The sequence below is a fragment of the Pogoniulus pusillus genome, chromosome 36, assembly GCF_015220805.1.
Source record: "Pogoniulus pusillus isolate bPogPus1 chromosome 36, bPogPus1.pri, whole genome shotgun sequence".
Classification (NCBI taxonomy): Eukaryota; Metazoa; Chordata; class Aves; order Piciformes; family Lybiidae; genus Pogoniulus; species Pogoniulus pusillus.
Genome location: NC_087299.1, coordinates 3,915,502 through 3,937,709, shown reverse-complemented (window position 1 = coordinate 3,937,709; position 22,208 = coordinate 3,915,502). Strand labels below are relative to the sequence as shown.

The window sequence follows — 22,208 nt, the reverse complement described above, 5'->3', positions numbered from 1 at the left end:
CAGCACCACATCCAGCTCCAGGAGAAGGGCTCTGGGCAGTCTCAGCACCACATCCAGCCCCAGCACTATGAAGGGCTGAATCCAGCTCCAGGAGCAGAGTCTGGGCAATCCCAGCACCGCTCTGGTCCCAGGAATAGAGCTCTGGGCAGCCTCAGCACCATGAAACACTGAATCCAGCCCCAGAATCAGGAATTTGGCAGCCCAGTGCCTCAGAAAGATGCATCCAGCCCAAGCAGCAGGGCTTTGGGCAGCCTCAGCACCTCTAAGGGCCAGACTCAGCCGCAGACGAGGGGGTTTGGACAGCTGCATCCCGGCCTCTCTCCGGCTGTAGATGGCAGTGGCTGCCTGCCTGTGAGCTGCCTGACAGCGGGAAGAGCCAGAATCCCAGCAGGAGCGGCCAGAATCCCAGCAGGAGCAGCCAGAATCCCAGCAGGAGCAGCCAGAATTCCTCTCGCCTCTCCTCTGCCCCTGCCTCGCCCTTTCTTTGCCCTTCTGTTGCTGCCAGATAACAAAAATCTCCTTTCATTGCCAGCTCGGAGTGCATCGAGGGGGGGGAAAAAAAACCCAAACAACCCAAGGAGAAATCCCTAGGGATCAGCTCTGCTTGGGTCATGCTGCCACCTCCCCAAGAGGCTGGATTAAAGGTCTGGGCCAACTCAGACCTCTCCTCAACTCCTTTTCTTAGAAGCAATTTTTTCCTATCGTCCAACCATCTTTAGAGGGCTTTGGTTTGTGCCCATTCCAGCCCTATCAAGCCTTTGCCTTCCCCTCCCTGGCTGCACTTCTGGGGTCCAACTACCCCAAAGAACTTCATCCCTCCCCATGGGGGGCAGCAGGGAGGTGACTTCCCCCACACCCCCTCCACCGGTGCAGGATGCAGCCTCAGCCCTCACAGTTCTATTCAGGGAGCAGAAGCACCACTCAGAGCCTAAAAATACACTTGCTTTTTCTTTCTGTTGTGGGTGGGGGGGGGTGGTGTGTGTGCTTTCCCCACTACCTTTTGCCTCCTGTGTTCAAGCCTTTTCCCCTACCTCCCCCCACCATTTTCAGGCATAGACTCAACCTTATGTAAGGAGCTGACAGCTCGGGGGTGTGCGGGGGAGCACAGGAGAGGGGCTCTGGGAGCTCAGGCTTCAATCATAGAACCAAGCAGGTTGGAAGAGAGCTCCAAGCTCAGCCAGCCCAACCTAGCACCCAGCCCTGCCCAACCAACCAGACCATGGCACTCACTGCCCCAGCCAGCCTTGGCTGCAACACCTCCAGCCACACAGACTCCACCACCTCCCTGGGCAGCCCATTCCAATGCCAATCACTCTCTCTGACAACAACTTCCTAACAACATCCAGCCTCAACCTGCCCTGGCACAACTTCAGGCTGTGTCCCCTTGTTCTGTTGCTGGCTGCCTGGCAGCAGAGCCCAACCCCACCTGGCTACAGCCTCCCTGCAGGCAGCTGCAGACAGCAATGAGCTCTGCCCTGAGCCTCCTCTGCTGCAGGCTGCACCCCCCCAGCTCCCTCAGCCTCTCCTCACAGGGCTGTGCTCCAGGCCCCTCCCCAGCCTTGCTGCCCTTCTCTTAACACCTTCCAGCACCTCAACATCTCTCTTGAATTGAGGAGCCCAGAACTGGACACAGCACTCAAGGTGTGGCCTGAGCAGAGCTGATCATAAAAGGAGCTCAGGTTGGTCAGGCAGGACCTGCCCTTCCTAAACCCATGCTCCTGGGCCTGATCCCTTGGCCATGCTGTAGGTGCTGTGTGATGGCACTCAAGATGATCTGTCCCATAACCTGTTGGAAGCTCACAGCCATCTAAAAGACCCTCTCTGGGAAGGCTTGTGCAGGGATGTGTCCTGGGGACCAACAGCTGAGAGCAGCCAGAATGAGTCCCCACCTAGCAGCATCCCCCCCCCAGCTCCCTGAAAGGACCAAAGGTTCTGCAATGGCTCATTTCTGGTTGGCTCTGTGGAGCAGGTGTGGGGCTGAGCCTCTGCTCCTGGGGTCCCTAGGGATGCTGTGGGGCAGCTCCAGCCTCTGCAGGAGGCTGCTGTGGAGCCCCTCCAGGATCCCCAGGGATGCTGTCGTTCAGCTCTGGGCTCCCTGGGGATACTCCAAGGCACCCCAGAAATGCTCTGACACAGCTCTGGGCTTCATGGGAGCAGATGTGGGGCAGCTCCAGGATCTCCAGGGCTGCTGTGGGGCAGCTCTGGCTCTACAGGGCTGCTGTGGGGCAACCTGGTTTCTTTGAGGGTTGCTCTAAAGCAGCTCTAGGCTTGCCAGGGCTGCTGTGGGGTGTCTCTGATCTCCCTAAGGATGGCTGTTGGGCAGCCTGAGCTTTCTGGGTGCTGGAGGGCAGCCTGCAGTCCCTAAGGATACTGTGGGGCACTGAAAGGATGGGGCAGCTCCATGCTCCTCAGGGATGCACCGGGAGAGCTGTGGGTCCCCCAGGGGTGGCTGTGGAGCAGTTCTCAGGCTCCCCATGGATGCTGTAGACAATTGCATGCTCAGCAGAGATGCTGTGGGGCATCCCCAGGGGTGCTGTGGGGCAAGACTGGGCTCCCCATGGATGCTGTGAAGCAGCTCCAGGCTCCCCATAGCTACTGTGGGGCACGCTGGTGATGCTATGAGGCAGCTCTGAGTTCTCCAGGAATGCTGCAGGGCAGCTCCCATCTCCCTGTGGGTGCCATGGGGCAGCTCCCATATCCCTGTGGGTGCTATGGAGCATCTCCCGTCCCCCCGTGGGTGCCATGGGGCAGCTCCCGTCCCCCCGTGGGTGCTATGGGGCAGCTCCCGTCCCCCCGTGGGTGCTGCGGGGCATCTCCCGTCCCCCCGTGGGTGCTACGGGGCAGCTCCTGTCCCCCCGTGGGTGCTGCGGGACATCTCCCGTCTCCCCGTGGGTGCTATGGGGCAACTCCCGTCCCCCCGTGGGTGCTATGGGGCATCTCCCGTCTCCCTGTGGGTGCTATGGGGCATCTCCCGTCTCCCCGTGGGTGCTATGGGGCATCTCCCGTCTCCCTGTGGGTGCTATGGGGCATCTCCCGTCTCCCCGTGGGTGCTATGGGGCAGCTTCCGTCTCCCCGTGGGTGCTATGGGGCATCTCCCGTCTCCCCGTGGGTGCTATGGGGCAGCTTCCGTCTCCCTGTGGGTGCTGCGGGGCATCTCCCGTCTCCCCGTGGGTGCTGCGGGGCATCTCCCGTCTCCCCGTGGGTGCTGCGGGACATCTCCCGTCCCCCCGTGGGTGCTGCGGGGCATCTCCCGTCCCCCCGTGGGTGCCATGGGGCATCTCCCGTCTCCCCGTGGGTGCTATGGGGCATCTCCCGTCTCCCCGTGGGTGCTATGGGGCAGCTCCCCGCTCCCCGGCGATGCTGCGGGACGCTCCGGTGGGGCAGTTCCGAGGATCCCCGGGGAGCGCGGGGCAGCCTGCGGGGGCGGTGCCGCTGGCGGTACCGAGGGGGAGTTGGGAGGGGCCGTCCCGCTCCCGCCCCGTCCCGCCCGGTCCCGCCCCCCGCTCCTCTATCGCCGGAGCCGCCGGAGCCGCAGCCGCAGCCGCGGAGCCGCCAGAGCAGCACCGGAGCCGGGGCCGGGATGTGACGGGGCGGCCGCTTCGCGCCCCGTTGCGCCTCTGCCCCGGGCCCGAGGGCCCCGAGCCCCGGGAGGCTGTCGGGGGGTGGCGGCGGCGGCGGGCCCCCCCCCCGCCGCCCCCATGTCGGAGGGGCCGCCCTACGGCGAGGGGCAGCTGGCGGGGGACGCGGCCGTGGGGCAGCTGCCCTTCCCCGTTCGGCTCCGCGGCCCCGACACGCTCCTCGCCGGAGGGCAGGGCAAGCGGCCCCCCAAACTGGGGCAGATCGGCCGCAGCAAGAGAGGTGGGTGCCGGAGGGGACTGGCAGCGGGGGGAGCGAGGGGGGAGCATCACGACCGTCCCCGGGCATGGGGCGTCGGGAGCCTTTTAGGGATGCAGGGAGCATTCCCGGGATGATGCACCCGGAGCCTTCCCGAGATGCAGAGAGCATTCCCGGGAAGGGTACACTCGGAGACATCCCGAGATGCAGGGAGCATTCCCGGGAAGGGTACACTCGGAGACATCCCGAGATGCAGGGAGCATTCCCGGGGATGATGCACTCGGAGCCTTCCCGAGATGCAGGGAGCATTCCCGGGGATGATGCACTCTGAGCCTTCCCGAGATGCAGGGAGCATTCCCGGGGATGATGCACTCTGAGCCTTCCCGAGATGCAGGGAGCATTCCCGGGATGATGCACTCGGAGCCTTTCCGAGATACAGGAACATTCCCGGGGATGGTGCACTCGGATCCTTTTTGGGATGCAGGGAGCATTCCTGGGATGGTGCACCCGGAACCTTTTCGGGATGCATGGAGCATTCCCGGGGATAGGGCACCGGTAGCTCTCTGCGATGCGGAACAGCGGGATGCAGGGATTATGCCGGGAGACAGGACACCGGGAGCCTTTGCTGGATGCAGGAAGCATCGCAGGTGTCGAGGCACCGAGAGCCTTCCCAGGATGCAAGGAGCATCCCCCGGGACGAGGCACCGGGAGCCTTTGCTGGATGCAGAGGTTATCCCCAGAGACAGGGGATGCAGGGAGCATCGCCAGGGATAAGACACCGGGAGCCTTCGGGGGAAAGAGCACGGTGCACCGGGAACCCTGTGGGATGTCGAGCATCAGGTCCCAGGGATCTTCTCGGGATGAAGGACATCGGGAAGACGAAAGGAACCCCGGGATGAGGCACCGGGAGCCTTCCCCAGGGCTGCAGGGCAGCGGGATGCAGCGAGCATTCCCGGAGATGGAACACAGTGCACCGGGTACCCTGTAGGATGCCAGGCATCACCTTCCAGGGACCTTCTCCTGGGATGGGGCACTGAGAACCTTGCCGGGATGCAGAGAGCATCCCCGAGGACAGGGCACGATGCGGTGGGTACCTTAGAGGGTGACAGGCGCCGTGTTCCGGGGACCCTTCTGGGACGCAGGACAACGGGGAGAGGGGAACATCCCTGGAGACGGCAGTGAGCTGATGGGCATCGTGCTCTAGGGAGCTTCCCTAGGGATGCAGGACACTGGGCAGCCTCCCCAAGGGCAGGACACGATGCATCATGCTCCCTGCAGGATATCGGATGCTGTGTCCTGGGGAGCTGCATGATGGGCACCATCTCTGGGACAGGGCATCATGTTCTGGGTACTTTGCTGGGGTGCAGGGCAGCAGGGACCATCTCCAGGGATGTAGAGGAGAAAGGACCTGTCTTGGGGACAAGCCACAATGTGTCAGGTACCTTCCTGAGGGTCAGGATATTGTGCCCTGCAGACCATCCTTCAGGTGTAGAGTAGAAAGGACCTGCCTTGGGGACAAGCCTCGGTGTCCCATGTACCTTCCCCAGGGCCAGGACACCACTCCAGGGTGCGGGGAACTGGGGAGCCCTGCCAGGGAGCAGCTACACCATGGAGCATAGAGCTTTGCCAGGGACGTGGGATCCCTCACCCCAGCCCCAAACCAGTCACTGCAGTGTGCCATCACCCCAGGGGTGACCTTGGGTAGGGGGTGGCAGAGGAAGATGCCTCACCCTGACAGGGCTTTTTTTCCTCCCCTCCTTTCCAGTGGTGATTGAAGATGACAGAATCGATGATGTGCTGCAAAACCTCTCGGAAAAGGCCCCCCCCGGTGTTTAAAACCTCCCTGGGGATGCTCGGATGAAGCTGGGGAGGACGCCGGGGTGGGGAGTGGGGTGGGAGTCGGTTTCCGACGGTTATCGGCATAAAATCCCCCCTCCCTCCCCCCCAACAGACACACACACACACCCACCCCCCAAACACCGAGCAAGCCCTGGGAGAACCAACCTCACCAGCCTGCAGCCCCCACCACCCAGCAGCACCACCACCCCCTGCCCTCTCCTGGGAGGGGAGGAGGGGTGCGAGGCAGCGAGGGAGACGGAGCCCAGCGACAAGCACAAACCGAGATGGATGAGAAGTCGAAGAACACTAAACCCGGGAAAGAAACAACCAGCAGCCCCCCCCCCGACCCCACCCCGCCGGCGCCAAGGGATGAACCCAGGCATCGCCGCCGCGCTGAGCTGCTCCTGACTTCGTGGCTCCATCTGATCAACCTCCAGCTGTGTTAGACTGCGGGCGGGGCGGGGAGGATAGGGGGTTTATGAACCTCCAAATGTGTGAGATGGGAGTTTGGAGGGTAAGAGGTTCATGGACCTCGAAGTGTGCTAAGTGTGGGTGGGGGCAAGAGGTTTATGAACTTCAAAGTGTGTTAGGTTGGGGCGGGGGAGGGTATGAGTTGTGTGAAACTCAACTCGCCTTAGGCTGGAAGGGGAAGAGGTTTATGAACTTCAGCCCAGGTTGGATTTCGAGGGGGTGTGAGTTTTATGAACCTCAACCATGTTAAATTGGAAGGGTAGGAGGTTTATGAACCTCAAGCCACCTTAGATTGGGGTGGGGGGAGGAGGGTATGAGTTTTATGAACCTCAGTCTGGGTTGTATTGGAGGGTAAGAGGTTCATGAAGCTCAAACTGTCTTAGATCTGGGGAGGTTGGGAAGAGGTTCATGAAGCTCAAACTGTCTTAGATCTGGGGAGGTTGGTAAAAGGTTCATGAAGCTCAAACTCTCTCAGATCTGGGGAGGTTGGTAAAAGGTTCATGAAGCTCAAACTCTCTCAGATCTGGGGAGGTTGGTAAGAGGTTCATGAAGCTCAAACTCTCTTAGATCTGGGGAGGTTGGTAAGAGGTTCATGAAGCTCAAACTCAGATCTGGGGAGGTTGGTAAGAGGTTCATGAAGCTCAAACTCTCTCAGATCTGGGGAGGTTGGTAAAAGGTTCATGAAGCTCAAACTCAGATCTGGGGAGGTTGGTAAAAGGTTCATGAAGCTCAAACTCAGATCTGGGGAGGTTGGTAAAAGGTTCATGAAGCTCAAACTCTCTCAGATCTGGGGAGGTTGGTAAGAGGTTCATGAAGCTCAACCCATGTTAGTCTGGAAGGAGAAGAGATTTATGAGCCTCAAAGAGTGTTAGATTTGGGAGGGGGGTGGGGTGGTGTTATGAGTTTTATGACCCTCAATCCATGCTAGATTGAAGGGATAAGAGGTTCATGAAGCTCAAAGTGTGCTACATCTGGAGGGTGTGTGTATGTATGCATGAATTTTATGCCCCTCCATCCATGCTAGATCAAAGGGATAAGAGGTTCATAAACTTCAAACCTCGTCAAACCAAGGGGGTTAAAGGAGGGAGTGGGGCAGCAATGGATGAATATTTTTTGGGGGGGAGGGGGCAGGCCTGGGGTTACATCCCCCCCCCCCCCCCCCCCCAAGCCGGGGTCACTCCCCATGGGGACAGTGTTTACATTATTTAACCTTGCAAAAACGAATCAGTGCACTTGGGATGTACCAGGCTGGGTTTCCCCCTCCCCTTATCTATCCCCTTGGGGTTGGTTTGGGTTTTATTTTACTTCATGTTGATGTCTTTGAGTGTTAGAAACTGGTTTGAAAATATGAATCTATTTCATTTGAAGGGTCCTCAAGGGGAAGGGGGAGAGGGGGGGAGGGAGGTTGGGTTGAGTGGGGTAGGGGAGGGAGGGGGGGGAAGAAGAGAACAAACAAACAAAAAAGAAGAACCCCAAACTTTTATAAAGGAAGGGTCTGGCAGAAGAATTGCAGGTTTATTTTTTAAAGCTTGTATTTCTTGGTTGCTGTGAGCAAAGGGAGAGATTTTCTATGTCTGGGGAGGGGATGGGGAGGGTGAGGGAGGGACGCTCAGCTTTTCTATCCACCATGCAGTTCTGTAGTGTGGGTGATCTTGGTTTGGTTTGATGATTTCTTTCTTTTCGTTCCTTTCTTCTCTCGTGGCAGTTTCCTGTCTTCAATAGGTTGTGCTTGAGATAACAAAGAGAGTGGAGCCGAAAAAAAAACAACCAACCAACAATGGAGGGGAAAAAAAAAAAAAAGAAAGGATTAAGAAAAAAATAATAAATGGATCAAAAAATAAATGGAGCAAAGTGGTAGATCAAAGGAGAAGTGGAGCAAAAATTAACGGGGCAAAGTAGGGGATCAAAGAAAGAAAGGAGGAAAAATGAACGGGGCAAAGTAGTCGATAAGAGGAAAAAAAGGAGCAACAATTATCAGGGCGAAGTAGTGCATCAAAGAAAGAATGGAGCAAAAAATAATGGGGCAAAGTAGTGGATTAAAGTAAAAATGGAGCAGAAATTAATGGGGGAAAGCAGTAGATAAATGGGAAAAAAAGGAGCAACAATTATCAGGGCAAAGTAGTGCATCAAAGAAAGAATGGAGCAAAAAATAGTGGGGCAAAGTAGTAGATAAAAGGAAAAAAAAGGAGCAACAATTAATGGGGCAAAGTAGTGGATAAAAGAAAGAGTGGAGGAAAAATTAATGGGGTAAAGTAGTAGGTAAAAGGAAAAAATGGAGCAAAAATTAATGGGGCAAAGTAGTGGATAAAAGAAAGTGGAGGAAAAAATTAATGGGGTAAAGTAGTAGATAAAAGGAAAAAATGGAGCAAAAAATAATGGGGCAAAGTAGTGGATCAAAGAAAGAATGAAGCAACAATTAATGGGGCAAAGTGGTGGATCAAAGAAAGAATGGAGGAAAAAATAATGGGGCAAAGTAGTGGATCAAAATAAAATGGAGCAAAAATTAATGGGGGAAAATAGTAGATAAAAGAATAAATGGAGCAAAAATTCAGGGGGCAAAGTAATGAATCAAAGAAAAAATGGAGCAAAAATTAATGGGGGAAAGTAGTAGATAAAAGGAAAAAAAGGAGCAGAAATTAATGGGGGAAAGCAGTGGATCAAAGAATAAATGGAGCAAAAACTAATGAAACAAAAGAATGGATCAAAAAAAATAGGGCAAAAATTAATAGGGCAAAGTAGTGGATCAAAGTTAAAATGGAGCAGAAATTAATGGGGGAAAGCAGTGGATCAAAGAATAAATGGAGCAAAAATTAATGAAACAAAAGAATGGATCAAAAAAATAGGGCAAAAATTAATGGGGCAAAGTAATGAATCAAAGAATAAATGGATCAAAAATTAATGGAGCAAAGTAGTGGATCAAAGAATAAATGGAGCAAAAATTAATGGAACAAGAGAATGGATCAAAAAAATAGAGCAAAAATTCATGGGGCAAAGTAGTGGATCAAAGAACAAATTGAGCAAAAATTAATGCAACAAAATGGATCAAAGAAAAAATAGAGCAAAAATTAATGGGGCAAAGTAATGAATCAAAGAATAAATGGAGCAAAAATTAATGGAGCAAAGTAGTGGATCAAAGAATAAATGGAGCAAAATAAAACCCACAGTGGAGCAAAATAGTAGAATTTTAAAGAGGGATCAAAAATATATGGAGCAAAGTAATAGATAAAAGAATAAGTGGACCAAAATAAATGAAGTGAAATAGCAAACAATCAAAAAATGGATCAAAATAGTAGATAAAAAAAAAGCAATATCTCAAAAGTTAAGGAATTAAAATTGGTGAATCAAAATTGATAAATAGAAATTGGTGAATTGAAATTGGTGAACCAAAATAATAGGTAAAAAAAATGAATGGATCAAAATAAATGGATCCAAATAGTGGGTAAAAAACAATGGGTCAAAAGTTAAGGAACTGAAATTGGTGAATTGAAATTGGTGAGTCAAAATAATGGGTAACAACAATGAATGGATTAAAATAAATGGATCAAAATAGTAGATTAAAAAAAACCAATAGGTCAAAAGTTAATGAATCAAAATAGTAGATAAAAAATAATAGGTCAAAAGTTAATGAATTGAAATCGATTTTTTAAATGGATTAAAAAATGAATGGATCAAAATTAATGAATCAAAAGAATATATTAAAAAAAAGGAAAGGATCAAAAGTCAATGGATCAGAATTAGTGAATCAAATTTGTAGCTAAAAAGGCAAGGGGTTAAAAAAGAATGGATCAGGATTAGTGAATCAAAATCACAGCTCAAAAGGGAATGGGTTAAAAAAGGATGGATCAAATTAGTGAATCAAAATCACAGCTCAAAAGGGAATGAGTTAAAAAAGAATGGATCAAATTAGTGGATGAAAATCACAGCTGAAAAGGCAATGGATTAAAAAAGAATGGATCAGGATTAGTGAATCAAAATCACAGCTCAAAAGGCAATGGGTTAAAAAAGAATGGATGAAATTAGTGAATCAAAATCACAGCTCAAAAAGCAATGGGTTAAAAAAGAATGGATCAAATTAGTTAATCAAAATCACAGCTCAAAAGCAATGAGTTAAAAAAGAATGGATCAAATTAGTGGATGAAAATCACAGCTCAAAAGGCAATGGATTAAAAAAGAATGGATCAGGATTAGTGAATCAAAATCACAGCTCAAAAGGGAATGAGTTAAAAAAGAATGGATCAAAGTAGTGAATCAAAATCACAGCTCAAAAGGCAATGGGTTAAAAAAGAATGGATCAAATTAGTGAATCAAAATCACAGCTCAAAAGGCAATGGGTTAAAAAAGAATGGATCAAATTAGTGAGTTAAAATCACTGCTAAAAAGCCAATGGATCAAAAATTAATGGATCAAAATTAGTGACTCAAAACAACAGCTTAAAGAAAATGGATCAAAATAAATTATTAAAAAAAACAGATAAAAAAAACCCCAATGGATCAAAAATAAATGGAATAGAATAAGTGAATCAAAATAATAGATAAGAAAAATAAATGGATCAAAATACATGAATCAGAAGAACAGATGAAAGAATCAAAAGGAGTGAATCAAAGTAATAGATAAAAAAATAAATGGAACAAAATAAATGGATCAAAATAAATTGATCAAAAAGAGTGAATCAAAGTAATAGATAGAAATTAAATGGATCAAAATAAATGGGTCAAAATAAATGGATCAAAAAGAGTGAATCAAAAAGATAAAAAAAATAAATGGAACAAAATAAATGGATCAAAATAAATTGATCAAAAAGAGTGAATCAAAGCAATAGATAAAAAAATTGGATCAAAATAAATGGGTCAAAAAGAGTGAATCAAAGTAATAGATAAAAAAATTGGATCAAAATAAATGGGTCGAAAAGAGTGAATCAAAGTAATAGATTAAAATTAAATGGATCAAAATAAATGGATCAAAAAGAGTGAATCAAAGTAATAGATTAAAATTAAATGGATCAAAATAAATGGATCAAAAAGAGTGAATCAAAGTAATAGACAAAAAATAAATGGATCAAAATGATAGATAAAAACCCAATGGATAAAAAAGAATCAATGGATCCAAATACTTGGTAAGAAAGGAATGGGCCAGAAAGGAATGGGCCAGAAAAGAATGGGTCAAAAAAGGAATGGGTCAAAAAATGAATGGGTCAAAAAATAGATGAAAAAAAAAAGATTAAAAAATAAGGGTTCAAAATTATAGGTTAAAAAAATTAGAGCACAAAATAATGGATTAAAGTGAAGCTGAATAATGGATCAAAAATCACTGGATCAAAAAAGTAATGGATCAAAAATGGTGGGTAAAGAATAGATCAACAATGCACAGATCAAAATGAATGGATTGAAAGCTGATGGAGCTAAGTGAATGGATCAAAAAGAATGGGTCAACAATTAATGGATGAGAAACAGTGGATTAAAATAGCATTAGATCAAGAATTGCCAAACCTAAACCTGAGGGAGCAAAAGCATAGGTTAAAAAATTGGATTGGAAAAGATAGGCTAAAAATAATGGATTAAAGAAAGAGGATTTAAAAGAATAAAACATAAAATGGTTTGAATGGTAGACAGAAAAAAAATAGATCAAAATAATGGCTCAAAAAAAAAAAAAAGGTCAAAAATTATGGATCAAGAATCAATGAACTAAAACAATAGATTCAAAAATAATAGGTAAAAAAAGGCATTTAAAAGTATATAAGAATAGGGGAAAAAAAGATCCAATAAATGAGTCCAAAAGTGAATAAAAAATGAATAGATGAAAAAGAATGGATTAAAAAGAGTCAAAAGTGATCAATCAAACAGAATGGATGAAACAAAAAAACCTCCAAAAAATAATGGATTAAAAAAAAAAGTACAAAATTATGGATAAAAATAATGGATAAAAAAAAAAAGAAGTAAAAAATTATGGATTAAAAATAATGGATAAAAAAATGAAGTTAAAAAATTGATTAAAAATAATGGATAAAAAAATGAAGTAAAAAAATATGGATTAAAAATAATGGATTAAAAAATGAAGTAAAAAAATTATGGATTAAAAATAATGGATAAGAAAAAGAAGTAAAAAATTATGGATAAAAATAATGGATAAAAAATGAAGTAAAAATTATGGATTAAAAATAATGGATAAAAAAATGAAGTAAAAAATTATGGATTAAAAATAATGGATAAGAAAAAGAAGTAAAAAAAAAAGGATTAAAAATAATGGATTTAAAAAAATAAGTAAAAAATATGGATTAAAAATAATGGATTAAAAAAATAAGTAAAAAATTATGGAGAAAAATAATAGATTTAAAAAAAAAAGGAAGTAAAAAGTTATGGATAAAAAAATGTGAATCAAAAAGAATGGATTAAAAAAGGAATGTTTAAAAATTATGGTTAAAAAAATTTGGAATAAAAAAATGGCCTAAAAAAAAAAAGGTCCAAAAATTATGGGTCAAAAATAATGGAAAAAATAGATTAAAAGGAAAAAAAGAAGTAAAAAAAAATGGATTGAAAGTTATGGGATAAAAAAAAAATAAGGATTAAAAAAATAAGTTTCAAAATTGTGGATAAAAAAATTAGGGATTAAAAAAAAAGTTCAGATATTATGGATCAAAAATTAGGGATTGAAAAAGTTTTCAAACTGTGGATCAAAAAATAGGGATTAGAAAAAAAGGGAGTCTGAAAATGATGGATCAAAAATTAGGCATCAAAAAGAAAGGCTTGAAAATTAGGGATTTCAAAGAAAAAGTTTCCAAAGGATGGGTCAAAAATGAAGGATTAAAAATAATGGATCAAAAATTAGGGATTAAAACAAAAAATCCAAAAATTATGGATCAAAAAATATGGATTAAAAAAAACCAAAAGTTTTGAAATGATGGATCAAAAATTAGGGAGTAAAAACAATGGATCAAAAATTATGGAGTAAAAATAATGGATCAAAAATTAGGGATTAAAAATAAAGTCCAAAAAATATGGATCAAACATTATGGATTAAAAAAGAAAAGAGGTCCAAAAGATTATGAATAATAATTAGGGATCAAAAATAATGGATCACAAATTAGGGATTAAAAATAAAAGTTTAAAAAATGTGCATTAAAAATATGGATCAAAAAGAATGGATCAAAATTTAGGGATTAAAAAAAAACTCAAAATTATGGATCAAAAATTAAAGGTTAAAAAAAAAAAGGCCCAAAATTACTTTTGATTCATTCATTTTTATCCATAATGGATTAAAAATGAGGGATTAAAAAAAATTAAGGATTAAATCCAAAGTTTAGCAATTATGGATCAAAAATAATGGATCAAAAATGAAGGATTAAAAAAAAAAGTTTCCAAATTATGGATCGAAAATTAAAGATTAAAAAAAAAGGAAAATTATGGATTGAAAATTAAGGATTAAAAAAACAAATAAAAATTATGTTTTGAAATTAAGGATTAAAAAAAATAAAAAGTGTGGATAGAAAATTGAGGGTTAAAAAAATAAATCAAAATTATGGATCAAAAATTAAGGATAAAAAAAATAAATCAAAATTATGGATCAAAAATTAAGGATTAAAAAAATCAAAATTATGGATCGAAAATTAAGGATTAAAAAAATAAATCAAAATTATGGATCGAAAATTAAGGATTAAAAAATAAAAATTATGGATTGAAAATGAAGGATTAAAAATAAATCAAAATTATGGATTGAAAATTAAGGATTAAAAAATAAATCTAAATTATGGTTTGAAATTAAGGATTAAAAAAATCAAAATTATGGATTGAAAATTAAGGATAAAAAAATCAAAATTATGGATCGAAAATTAAGGATTAAAAAAATCTAAATTATGGATAGAAAATAAAGGATTAAAAAAATCAAAACTATGGATTTAAAATTAAGGATTAAAAAATAAATCAAAATTATGGATTGAAAATTAAGGATAAAAAAATCAAAATTATGGATCGAAAATTAAGGATTAAAAAAATCTAAATTATGGATAGAAAATAAAGGATTAAAAAAATCAAAACTATGGATTTAAAATTAAGGATTAAAAAAATAAATCAAAATTATGGATTGAAAATTAAGGATTAAAAAAAAATCAAAATTATGGATTGAAAATTAAAGATAGAAAAATAAATCAAAAATATGGATCGAAAATTAAGGATTAAAAAAAATCAAAATTATGGATCAAAAATTAAGGATTAAAAAAACCCAAAAAGTCCAAAAAATTATGCATTAAAAATATGGATTTTAAAATGGATTTTTAAAAAATCAAATATTAGGGATTAAAAAAACAAAAAAAGAAGTTTAAAAAGAATGGATGAAACATTAAGGATAAAGAAAAAAAAAAAGAAGGAGTCTAAAAAATTTGGATCAAAAATAATGGATTGAAAATTAAGGATTTAAAAAAAAAATAAGTTTCAAAGTTATGGATCAAAAATTAAAGCAACAAAGCAGCAGAGAGAGGCAACAGAGCAGCAGAGGCAACAGAACAGCAGTGAGAGGCAACAAAGCAGTAGTGAGGGGCAACAGAGCAGCAGAGAGAGGCAACAACAAAGCAGCAGAGAGAGGCAACAGAGCAGCAGAGGCAACAGAACAGCAGTGAGAGGCAACAAAGCAGTAGTGAGGGGCAACAGAGCAGCAGAGAGAGGCAACAACAAAGCAGCAGAGAGAGGCAACAGAGCAGCAGAGACGCAACAGAGCAGCAGAGAGAGGCAACAGAGCAGCAGAGAGGCAACAGAGCAGCAGAGAGAGGCAACAGAGCAGCAGTGAGAGGCAACAGAGCAGCAGTGAGAGGCAACAGAGCAGCAGAGAGAGGCAACAGAGCAGCAGAGAGGCAACAGAGCAGCAGAGAGAGGCAACAGAGCAGCAGTGAGAGGCAACAGAGCAGCAGTGAGAGGCAACAAAGCAGCAGAGAGAGGCAACAGAGCAGCAGAGAGGCAACAGAGCAGCAGAGAGAGGCAACAAAACAGCAGAGAGAGGCAACAGAGCAGCAGAGAGAGGCAACAGAGCAGCAGTGAGGCAACAGAGCAGCAGAGAGAGGCAACAGAGCAGCAGTGAGGCAACAGAGCAGCAGAGAGAGGCAACAGAGCAGCAGAGAGGCAACAAAGCAGCAGAGAGAGGCAACAAAGCAGCAGAGAGAGGCAACAGAGCAGCAGAGAGAGGCAACAAAGCAGAGAGAGGCAACAAAACAGCAGAGAGGCAACAGAACAGCAGAGAGAGGCAACAAAGCAGCAGAGAGAGGCAACAGAGCAGCAGTGAGAGGCAACAGAGCAGCAGAGAGAGGCAACAGAGCAGCAGAGAGAGGCAACAGAGCAGCAGAGAGAGGCAACAGAGCAGCAGAGAGAGGCAACAAAGCAGCAGTGAGGCAACAGAGCAGCAGAGAGAGGCAACAGAACAGCAGTGAGGCAACAGAGCAGCAGAGAGAGGCAACAGAACAGCAGTGAGGCAACAGAGCAGCAGAGAGAGGCAACAGAACAGCAGTGAGGCAACAGAGCAGCAGAGAGAGGCAACAGAGCAGCAGTGAGGCAACAGAGCAGCAGAGAGAGGCAACAAAGCAGCAGAGAGAGGCAACAGAGCAGCAGAGAGGCAACAGAGCAGCAGTGAGAGGCAACAGAGCAGCAGTGAGAGGCAACAGAGCAGCAGGGAGAGGCAACAAAGCAGCAGGGAGAGGCAACAGAGCAGCAGAGAGGCAACAAAGCAGCAGAGAGGCAACAGAGCAGCAGTGAGGCAACAGAGCAGCAGGGAGGCAACAAAACAGCAGAGAGGCAACAGAGCAGCAGTGAGAGGCAACAGAGCAGCAGTGAGGCAACAGAGCAGCAGTGAGAGGCAACAAAGCAGCAGTGAGAGGCAACAGAGCAGCAGTGAGAGGCAACAGTGCAGCAGTGAGAGGCAACAGAGCAGCAGAGAGAGGCAACAGAGCAGCAGAGAGAGGCAACAGTGCAGCAGTGAGAGGCAGCAGAGCAGCAGGGAGAGGCAACAAAGCAGCAGGGAGAGGCAACAAAGCAGCAGGGAGAGGCAACAAAGCAGCAGGGAGAGGCAACAGAGCAGCAGAGAGAGGCAACAGTGCAGCAGAGAGAGGCAGCAGAGCAGCAGGGAGAGGCAACAAAGCAGCAGGGAGAGGCAACAGAGCAGCAGGGAGAGGCAACAGAGCAGCAGAGAGAGGCAACAAAGCAGCAGGGAGAGGCAAGAGAGCAGCAGCTGAACATCACCACAAGAGTGCCCAAAGGCTCGGAGCCGCCGGAGCGCAGCGCTCCCCTCCCTTGAGCCGCGCAGCCCCCGGGGGTCTGCGGCTTCCTCCGAGGGCTCGTTTGGGCTTTGTGGTTCTGTTGTTGTTTGGGGTCAGATTTTTTTTTTGTTTGTTTTTGGTTTGTTGGTTTTCATCTTTTTTTTCCCCCTTTCACTTCTGTCTTTTCTAACCTTTCTTTTGGGACTCTTTTTTGCATGGATGTGCGTTGGAAACTAACAACAAAAAGGTGACAAAAGGAGGGGGAAGGGGGGGGGTAGGGGGGGAAGAAAGGAAAAAACCCAACCCTCACTCAACCCAAACCATAACCAGACCCAAACAACCAATTTGCCCTCTTGGCTCAGGCTCTCTGCTGAGTGACAGAGCTCAGAGCAGGTTTTTTTGGTTGGGTTGTGGTTTGGGGTTTTCCTTCCTTCCTTCCTTCCTTCCTTCCTTCCTTCCTTCCTTCCTTCCTTCCTTCCTTCCTTCCTTCCTTCCTTCCTTCCTTCCTTCCTTCCTTCCTTCCTTCCTTCCTTCCTTCCTTCCTTCCTTCCTTTTTTTCCCCCCCTCCCCTTTCTTTTCCTTCTTCTCTTAAATATTGTGTATGTTGCACTTTGATCCACTTCCACAGGGCTATTTCTGCAATGTTCAAATAAAGAGGAAAATGAAACAAAAAGGAAACAAAAAAACCAAACCCAACCCACCAAACCCCAAACCCAAACCAAAACAACAGCAGGAAAAAAACAAACAAACCAAAAATCCATCTGCTGGTTCTTTCCTGGCTTCCTGCTGCTGGGAACCAGCCCAGAGTCACAGCATGGTAGAGGTTGGAAGGGACCTTCTGGAGATCATCCACTCCAAACCCTCTCTCTGCTAAAGCAGGAGCTGCTTGCTGGAGGAGCTTCACACCCTGAGATCCTGCCAAGTGCTCCACAGGGATAACAGCAGCCCAGGGTGGGGTGGGTGGAAGGGAGCTCTGGAGAAGAGGAGGCTTAGGGGTGACCTCGTTGCTGTCTACAACTACTTGAAGGGAGGCTGTAGCCAGGTGGGGTTGGGCTCTGCTGCCAGGCAAGCAGCAACAGAAGAAGGGGACACAGCCTGAAGCTGTGGCAGGGCAGGTTGAGGCTGGCTGTTGTTAGGAAGTTGTTGTCAGAGAGAGTGATTGGCATTGGAATGGGCTGCCCAGGGAGGTGGTGGAGTCTGTGTGGCTGGAGGTGTTGCAGCCAAGGCTGGCTGGGGCACTGAGTGCCATGGTGTGGTTGGTTGGGCAGGGCTGGGTGCTAGGTTGTGCTGGCTGAGCTTGGAGCTCTCTTCCAACCTGCTTGGTTCGATGATTCCGTGATCATCCAGTCCAAACCCCACCCTTGCTGAAGCAGGGCACCCACAGCAGCTTGCCCAGAAGCACTATAGCCAGGGGGGGTTGGAATCTCTCCAAACAAAGAGACTCCACAACCTCTCTGGGCAGCCTGCTCCAGGCCTCCTGCACCCTCACACCAAGGAATTTTCTCCTCCTGCTCAGATGGAACCTCCTGGATTCCAGTTTGTGCCCTCTGCCCCTTGTCCTGTCCCTGGGCACCACTGACAAGAGTCTGGCCCCAGCCTCTTGCTCCCCACAGCTCCTTTAGCTCTTGCTGAGCATTGCTCAGCTCCCCTCTGGGGCTGCTCTTCTGCAGGCTCTCAGCCCCAGGGCTCTCAGCCTTTGCTCCTCACAGAGCTGCTCCAGGCCCCTCAGCAGCCTTGGAGCCTCTGCTGGACTCTCTGCAGCACTTCTCTGTCTCTCCTGAACTGGGCAGCCCAGAACTGGACCCAGTCCTCCAGCTGTGGTCTCCTCAGGACAGAGTAGAGGGAGAGGGGCACTCCTCTAGGTCTGCTGTCCACACTCTTCCTCATGCACTCCAGGACCCAATTGGCCTTCTTGGCCACCAGGGCACATTGCTGCCTCATGGGCCACTTGTTGCCCCCAGCACTGCCAGCTCCTTCTCCACAGAGCTGCTGTTCCAGCAGGTCCTCTCTCACCTGTCCTGCTGCAGGGCATTGTTCTTTCCCTCCCCTTGCCCTGGTTGAGCTTCAGGAGGTTCCTCTGCCCAACCCTGCAGCCTGCCCAGGTCTGGCTGAAGGGCAGCACAGCCTGGGGGGAGCATCAGCCACTGCTGCCAGTCCTGCATCAGCAGCAAAGAGGCTGAGGATCCTCTCTGTGCCTTCACCCAGGCTCTTGACAGAGACCCTTGAACAAGAGCAGATCCAGCCCCGACCCCTGGGCAGCACCACAAGCTCCAGCCCTCCAGCTGCACTCTGCACCACCTCTCACGACCCTCTGTGCTCTGTGCTTTGGGCAGCCCTCAGCCCACCAGTGCTGTGGAGGTGACCCTCGGAAGCAGCCACCCCTCCGAGTGGGAGAGGTTTGCTTCTGTGGGTGCAGAGTGGGAGCAGAACCTCCCTTGACCTGCTGGCCACACTCTTCTGAACTCACTCCAGGATACTTTTGTCCTGCTTGGCCCCCAGGGCACATTGCTGGCTCACAGGCAGGTTACTGTCCCCCAGCACTCCCAGCTCCTTCTCCACTGAGCTGCTCCCCCCTCACTTGCCCTGCTGCAGGAAGTTTTTCCTCCCCTGCAGGACTGAGGTTCCTGTGCCCAGCTCTCCAGCCTGGCCAGGTCTCACTCAGTGGCAGCACAGCCACTGGACTCTCAACTCCCAAAACACCAGCAAAACCAACCAGAGAATGCCTGCCTGTGCTCCAGCTCAGACCTCCTCCCTCCCCCCAGCTCCCAGGATCATGCTGTACCCTGAAAAAAATTAATTCTAATTAACAGTAATTTATGGGATTATTTTTATCTTTCCTTAGGAAGCACCTCCAGGGCATAAATCCCCTGCAAAAAAAAATCCAATGGCAAAACTCAACTCCCACAAACCAGCTGGGGATGGGGAGCCAATAAAAAAGGTTCCCAACTCCTTTCTAGATGGGAAAAATTGGTGGTAAATGGGGGTGGGGGAGATGGGGGGATGCATGTGTTCCTCCTTGCCTTTCCTCCCTTGCCCCCCCAAATCCCAAATCCTGGCTGATTCCCTGTGCCAGGCTGGAGAGCAGCCCTGAGGAGAGAGACTTGGGGGTGCTGCTGGAGGAGAAGCTCAGCAGGAGCCAGGAGTGTGCACTTGCAGCCCAGAAAGCCAAGCAGAGCCTGGGCTGCAGCAGCAGCAGTGTGGCCAGCAGGGCCAGGGAGGGGATTCTGCCCCTCTGCTCTGCTGTGCTGAGACCCCACCTGGAGTCCTGCAAACAGTTCTGGAGCCCCTGGGACAAGAGGGCTGTGGAGATGCTGGAGAGTGTCCAGAGCAGGGCCAGGAGGATGCTGAGAGGGCTGCAGCAGCTCTGCTGTGAGCACAGACTGAAAGAGTTGGGGCTGTGCAGGCTGGAGCAGAGGAGGCTCCCAGGTGACCTTACTGTGGCCTTCCAGGATCTGAAGGGGGCTCCAAAAAAGCTGGGGAGGGACTTCTGAGGCTGTGAGGGAGTGGCAGGAGTGGGGGAAATGGAGCAAAGCTGGAGGTGGGGAGAGTGAGGCTGGAGGTGAGGAGGAAGTTGTTGAGCAGGAGAGTGGTGAGAGGCTGGAATGGGTTGCCCAGGGAGGGGGTTGAGGCCCCATGGCTGGAGGTGTTTGAGGCCAGGCTGGCTGAGGCTGTGTGCAGCCTGCTCTAGGGTAGGGTGTCCCTGGGCATGGCAGGGGGTTGGAACTGGCTGATCCTTGTGCTCCCTTCCAACCCTGACTGATCTATGATTCTATGACCATCATCATGCAGCACTGCCTGGCAGTGGGGTGGGGTTAGCAGGAGCCAACCCAGCGAAGCTTTGTGCCAAGGGAAACAGATGCTGGGGTTGGGGGTGGGTATCACAAAATAAATCTCTCATGATGGAAGCAGAATGTTGCTGAGCAGGGCTGGTGCTGGTGGTGATCTGGGGGGGCAGACTGGTTCATTTTGGGGAGAAAAGGGTTCTCATACCTGTTAAACTTTGTACTGTGAGAGCAAATCTCATCCCAGCAGGGAAATGGGTCCTGGGGTGAGGATTTGTTGCAAAGAAAATAATGTTTGGGGCTAAAAGCAGTGTGTCAGTACAGGCTGGGAGGTGGGGGGAGATCTGGGGGTGCTGATTGATACTCACCTGAACATGAGCCAGCAGTGTGCCCAGGTGGCTAAAAGAGCCAGTGGCATCCTGGCCTGCATCAGGAATGGTGTGGCCAGCAGGAGCAGGGAGGTCATTCTGCCCCTGTACTCTGCACTGGTTAGACCTCACCTTGAGTGCTGTGTTCAGTTCTGGGCCCCCCAGTTTAGGAGGGACATTGAGATGCTTGAGCGTGTCCAGAGAAGGGCAACGAGGCTGGGGAGAGGCTTTGAGCACAGCCCTACGAGGAGAGGCTGAGGGAGCTGGGATTGGTTAGCCTGGAGAAGAGGAGGCTCAGGGGTGACCTTATTGCTGTCTGCAACTACCTGAGGGGAGGTTGTGGCCAGGAGGAGGTTGCTCTCTTCTCTCAGGTGGCCAGCACCAGAACAAGAGGACACAGCCTCAGGCTGTGCCAGGGGAAATTTAGGCTGGAGGTGAGGAGAAAGTTCTTCCCTGAGAGAGTCATTGGACACTGGAATGGGCTGCCTGGGGAGGTGGTGGAGTCGCCGTCCCTGGAGCTGTTCAAGGCAGGACTGGACGTGGCACTTGGTGCCATGGTCTGGCCTTGAGCTCTGTGCTAAAGGGTTGGACTTGATGAGCTGTGAGGTCTCTTCCAACCTTGGTGATACTGTGACACTGTGATACTGTGGCTGCTGGAGAGCAGCCCTGTGGAGAGAGACCTGAGAGTGCTGGGAGAGAACATCCATGGGGCAGCAATGTGCCCTGGGGGCCAAGAAGGCCAATGGGGTCCTTGGGGACATTAGCAGAGTGTGTGCAGCAGATCAAGGGAGGTTCTCCTGCCCTCTACTCTGCCCTGCTGAGACCTCATCTTGAGCACTGCCTTCAGTTTTGGGCTCCCCAGTTGCAGAGGGACAGGGATCTGCTGGAGAGAGTCCAGCACAGAGCTATGAGGATGATGAGGGGACTGGAGCAGTGCCTGGTGAGGAGAGGCTGAGGGACCTGGGGCTGCTTAGTCTAGAGAAGACTGAGAGGGGATTGAATAAGTGTTTATAAACATCTGAGGGCTGGGGGTCAGGAGGGGAGGACAGGCTCTGCTCACTGCTCCCTGGGATAGCACAAGCAGCAGTGGATGGAAGCTGCAGCACAGGAGGTTCCAGCTCAGCACAAGGGGCAACCTCTTTACTGTAAGGGTCCCAGAGCCCTGGCACAGGCTGCCCAGAGAGGTTGTGAAGTCTCCTCCTCTGGAGCCTTTCCAAGCCTGCCTGGATGTGTTCCTGTGTGAGCTCTGTTAGGTAGTATGCTCCTGCTGTGGCAGGGGGGTTGGACTCGATGAGCTCTTTGGGTCTCTTCCAACCCCTGACATCTGTGAGCCTGTGATGCCACCAAGCAGGGCTGGTTCTGGGGATGATCTGGGGAGGGGGCAGGTTGGTTAATTTGGGGAGAGAAGAGCTCGGGTGCAGCCCAAATCTCTCCATTTTGGGGGTGCCAAGGCTGGAGAGTAGGCACAGCACTTCCCTCCCCAGAGCTCTGGCTATTTATTCCACCAGTCTGAGCCCACACAGCCTCTCCTGGGGCTGGGATGGCATCAGGGGGGTTGCTGAAGTGCTCCCTTGAAAAGTCTCTTCATTTTGCCCAGTTCTTTCTGTTTTCCCCAATCATTTTCCTTTCTCCCTTGGCAGATTGAGTTCTGAGGTGGCAGCCACAGGGCTTGGTGGACACCACTGG

At 48.2% G+C, this 22,208-nt stretch overlaps 2 protein-coding genes across 2 annotated transcripts; both read left to right on the top strand.

The window, feature by feature from the left end:
• The first annotated feature begins 3,517 nt into the window (after positions 1-3,517).
• Positions 3,518-7,511, top strand: CAMK2N1 (calcium/calmodulin dependent protein kinase II inhibitor 1). The gene is made up of 2 exons (XM_064171828.1): positions 3,518-3,858; positions 5,600-7,511. The coding sequence occupies exons 1-2, from the start codon at positions 3,699-3,701 to the stop codon at positions 5,668-5,670; spliced, it is 231 nt and encodes a 76-aa protein (XP_064027898.1). The 5' UTR covers positions 3,518-3,698; the 3' UTR covers positions 5,671-7,511.
• A 3,967-nt stretch (positions 7,512-11,478) lies between these two features.
• Positions 11,479-17,063, top strand: LOC135190402 (trichohyalin). Its single transcript, XM_064171755.1, has 4 exons — positions 11,479-11,485; positions 14,677-14,814; positions 14,878-15,102; positions 15,714-17,063. The coding sequence occupies exons 1-4, from the start codon at positions 11,479-11,481 to the stop codon at positions 16,346-16,348; spliced, it is 1,005 nt and encodes a 334-aa protein (XP_064027825.1). The 3' UTR covers positions 16,349-17,063.
• The last annotated feature ends 5,145 nt before the right edge of the window (positions 17,064-22,208 follow it).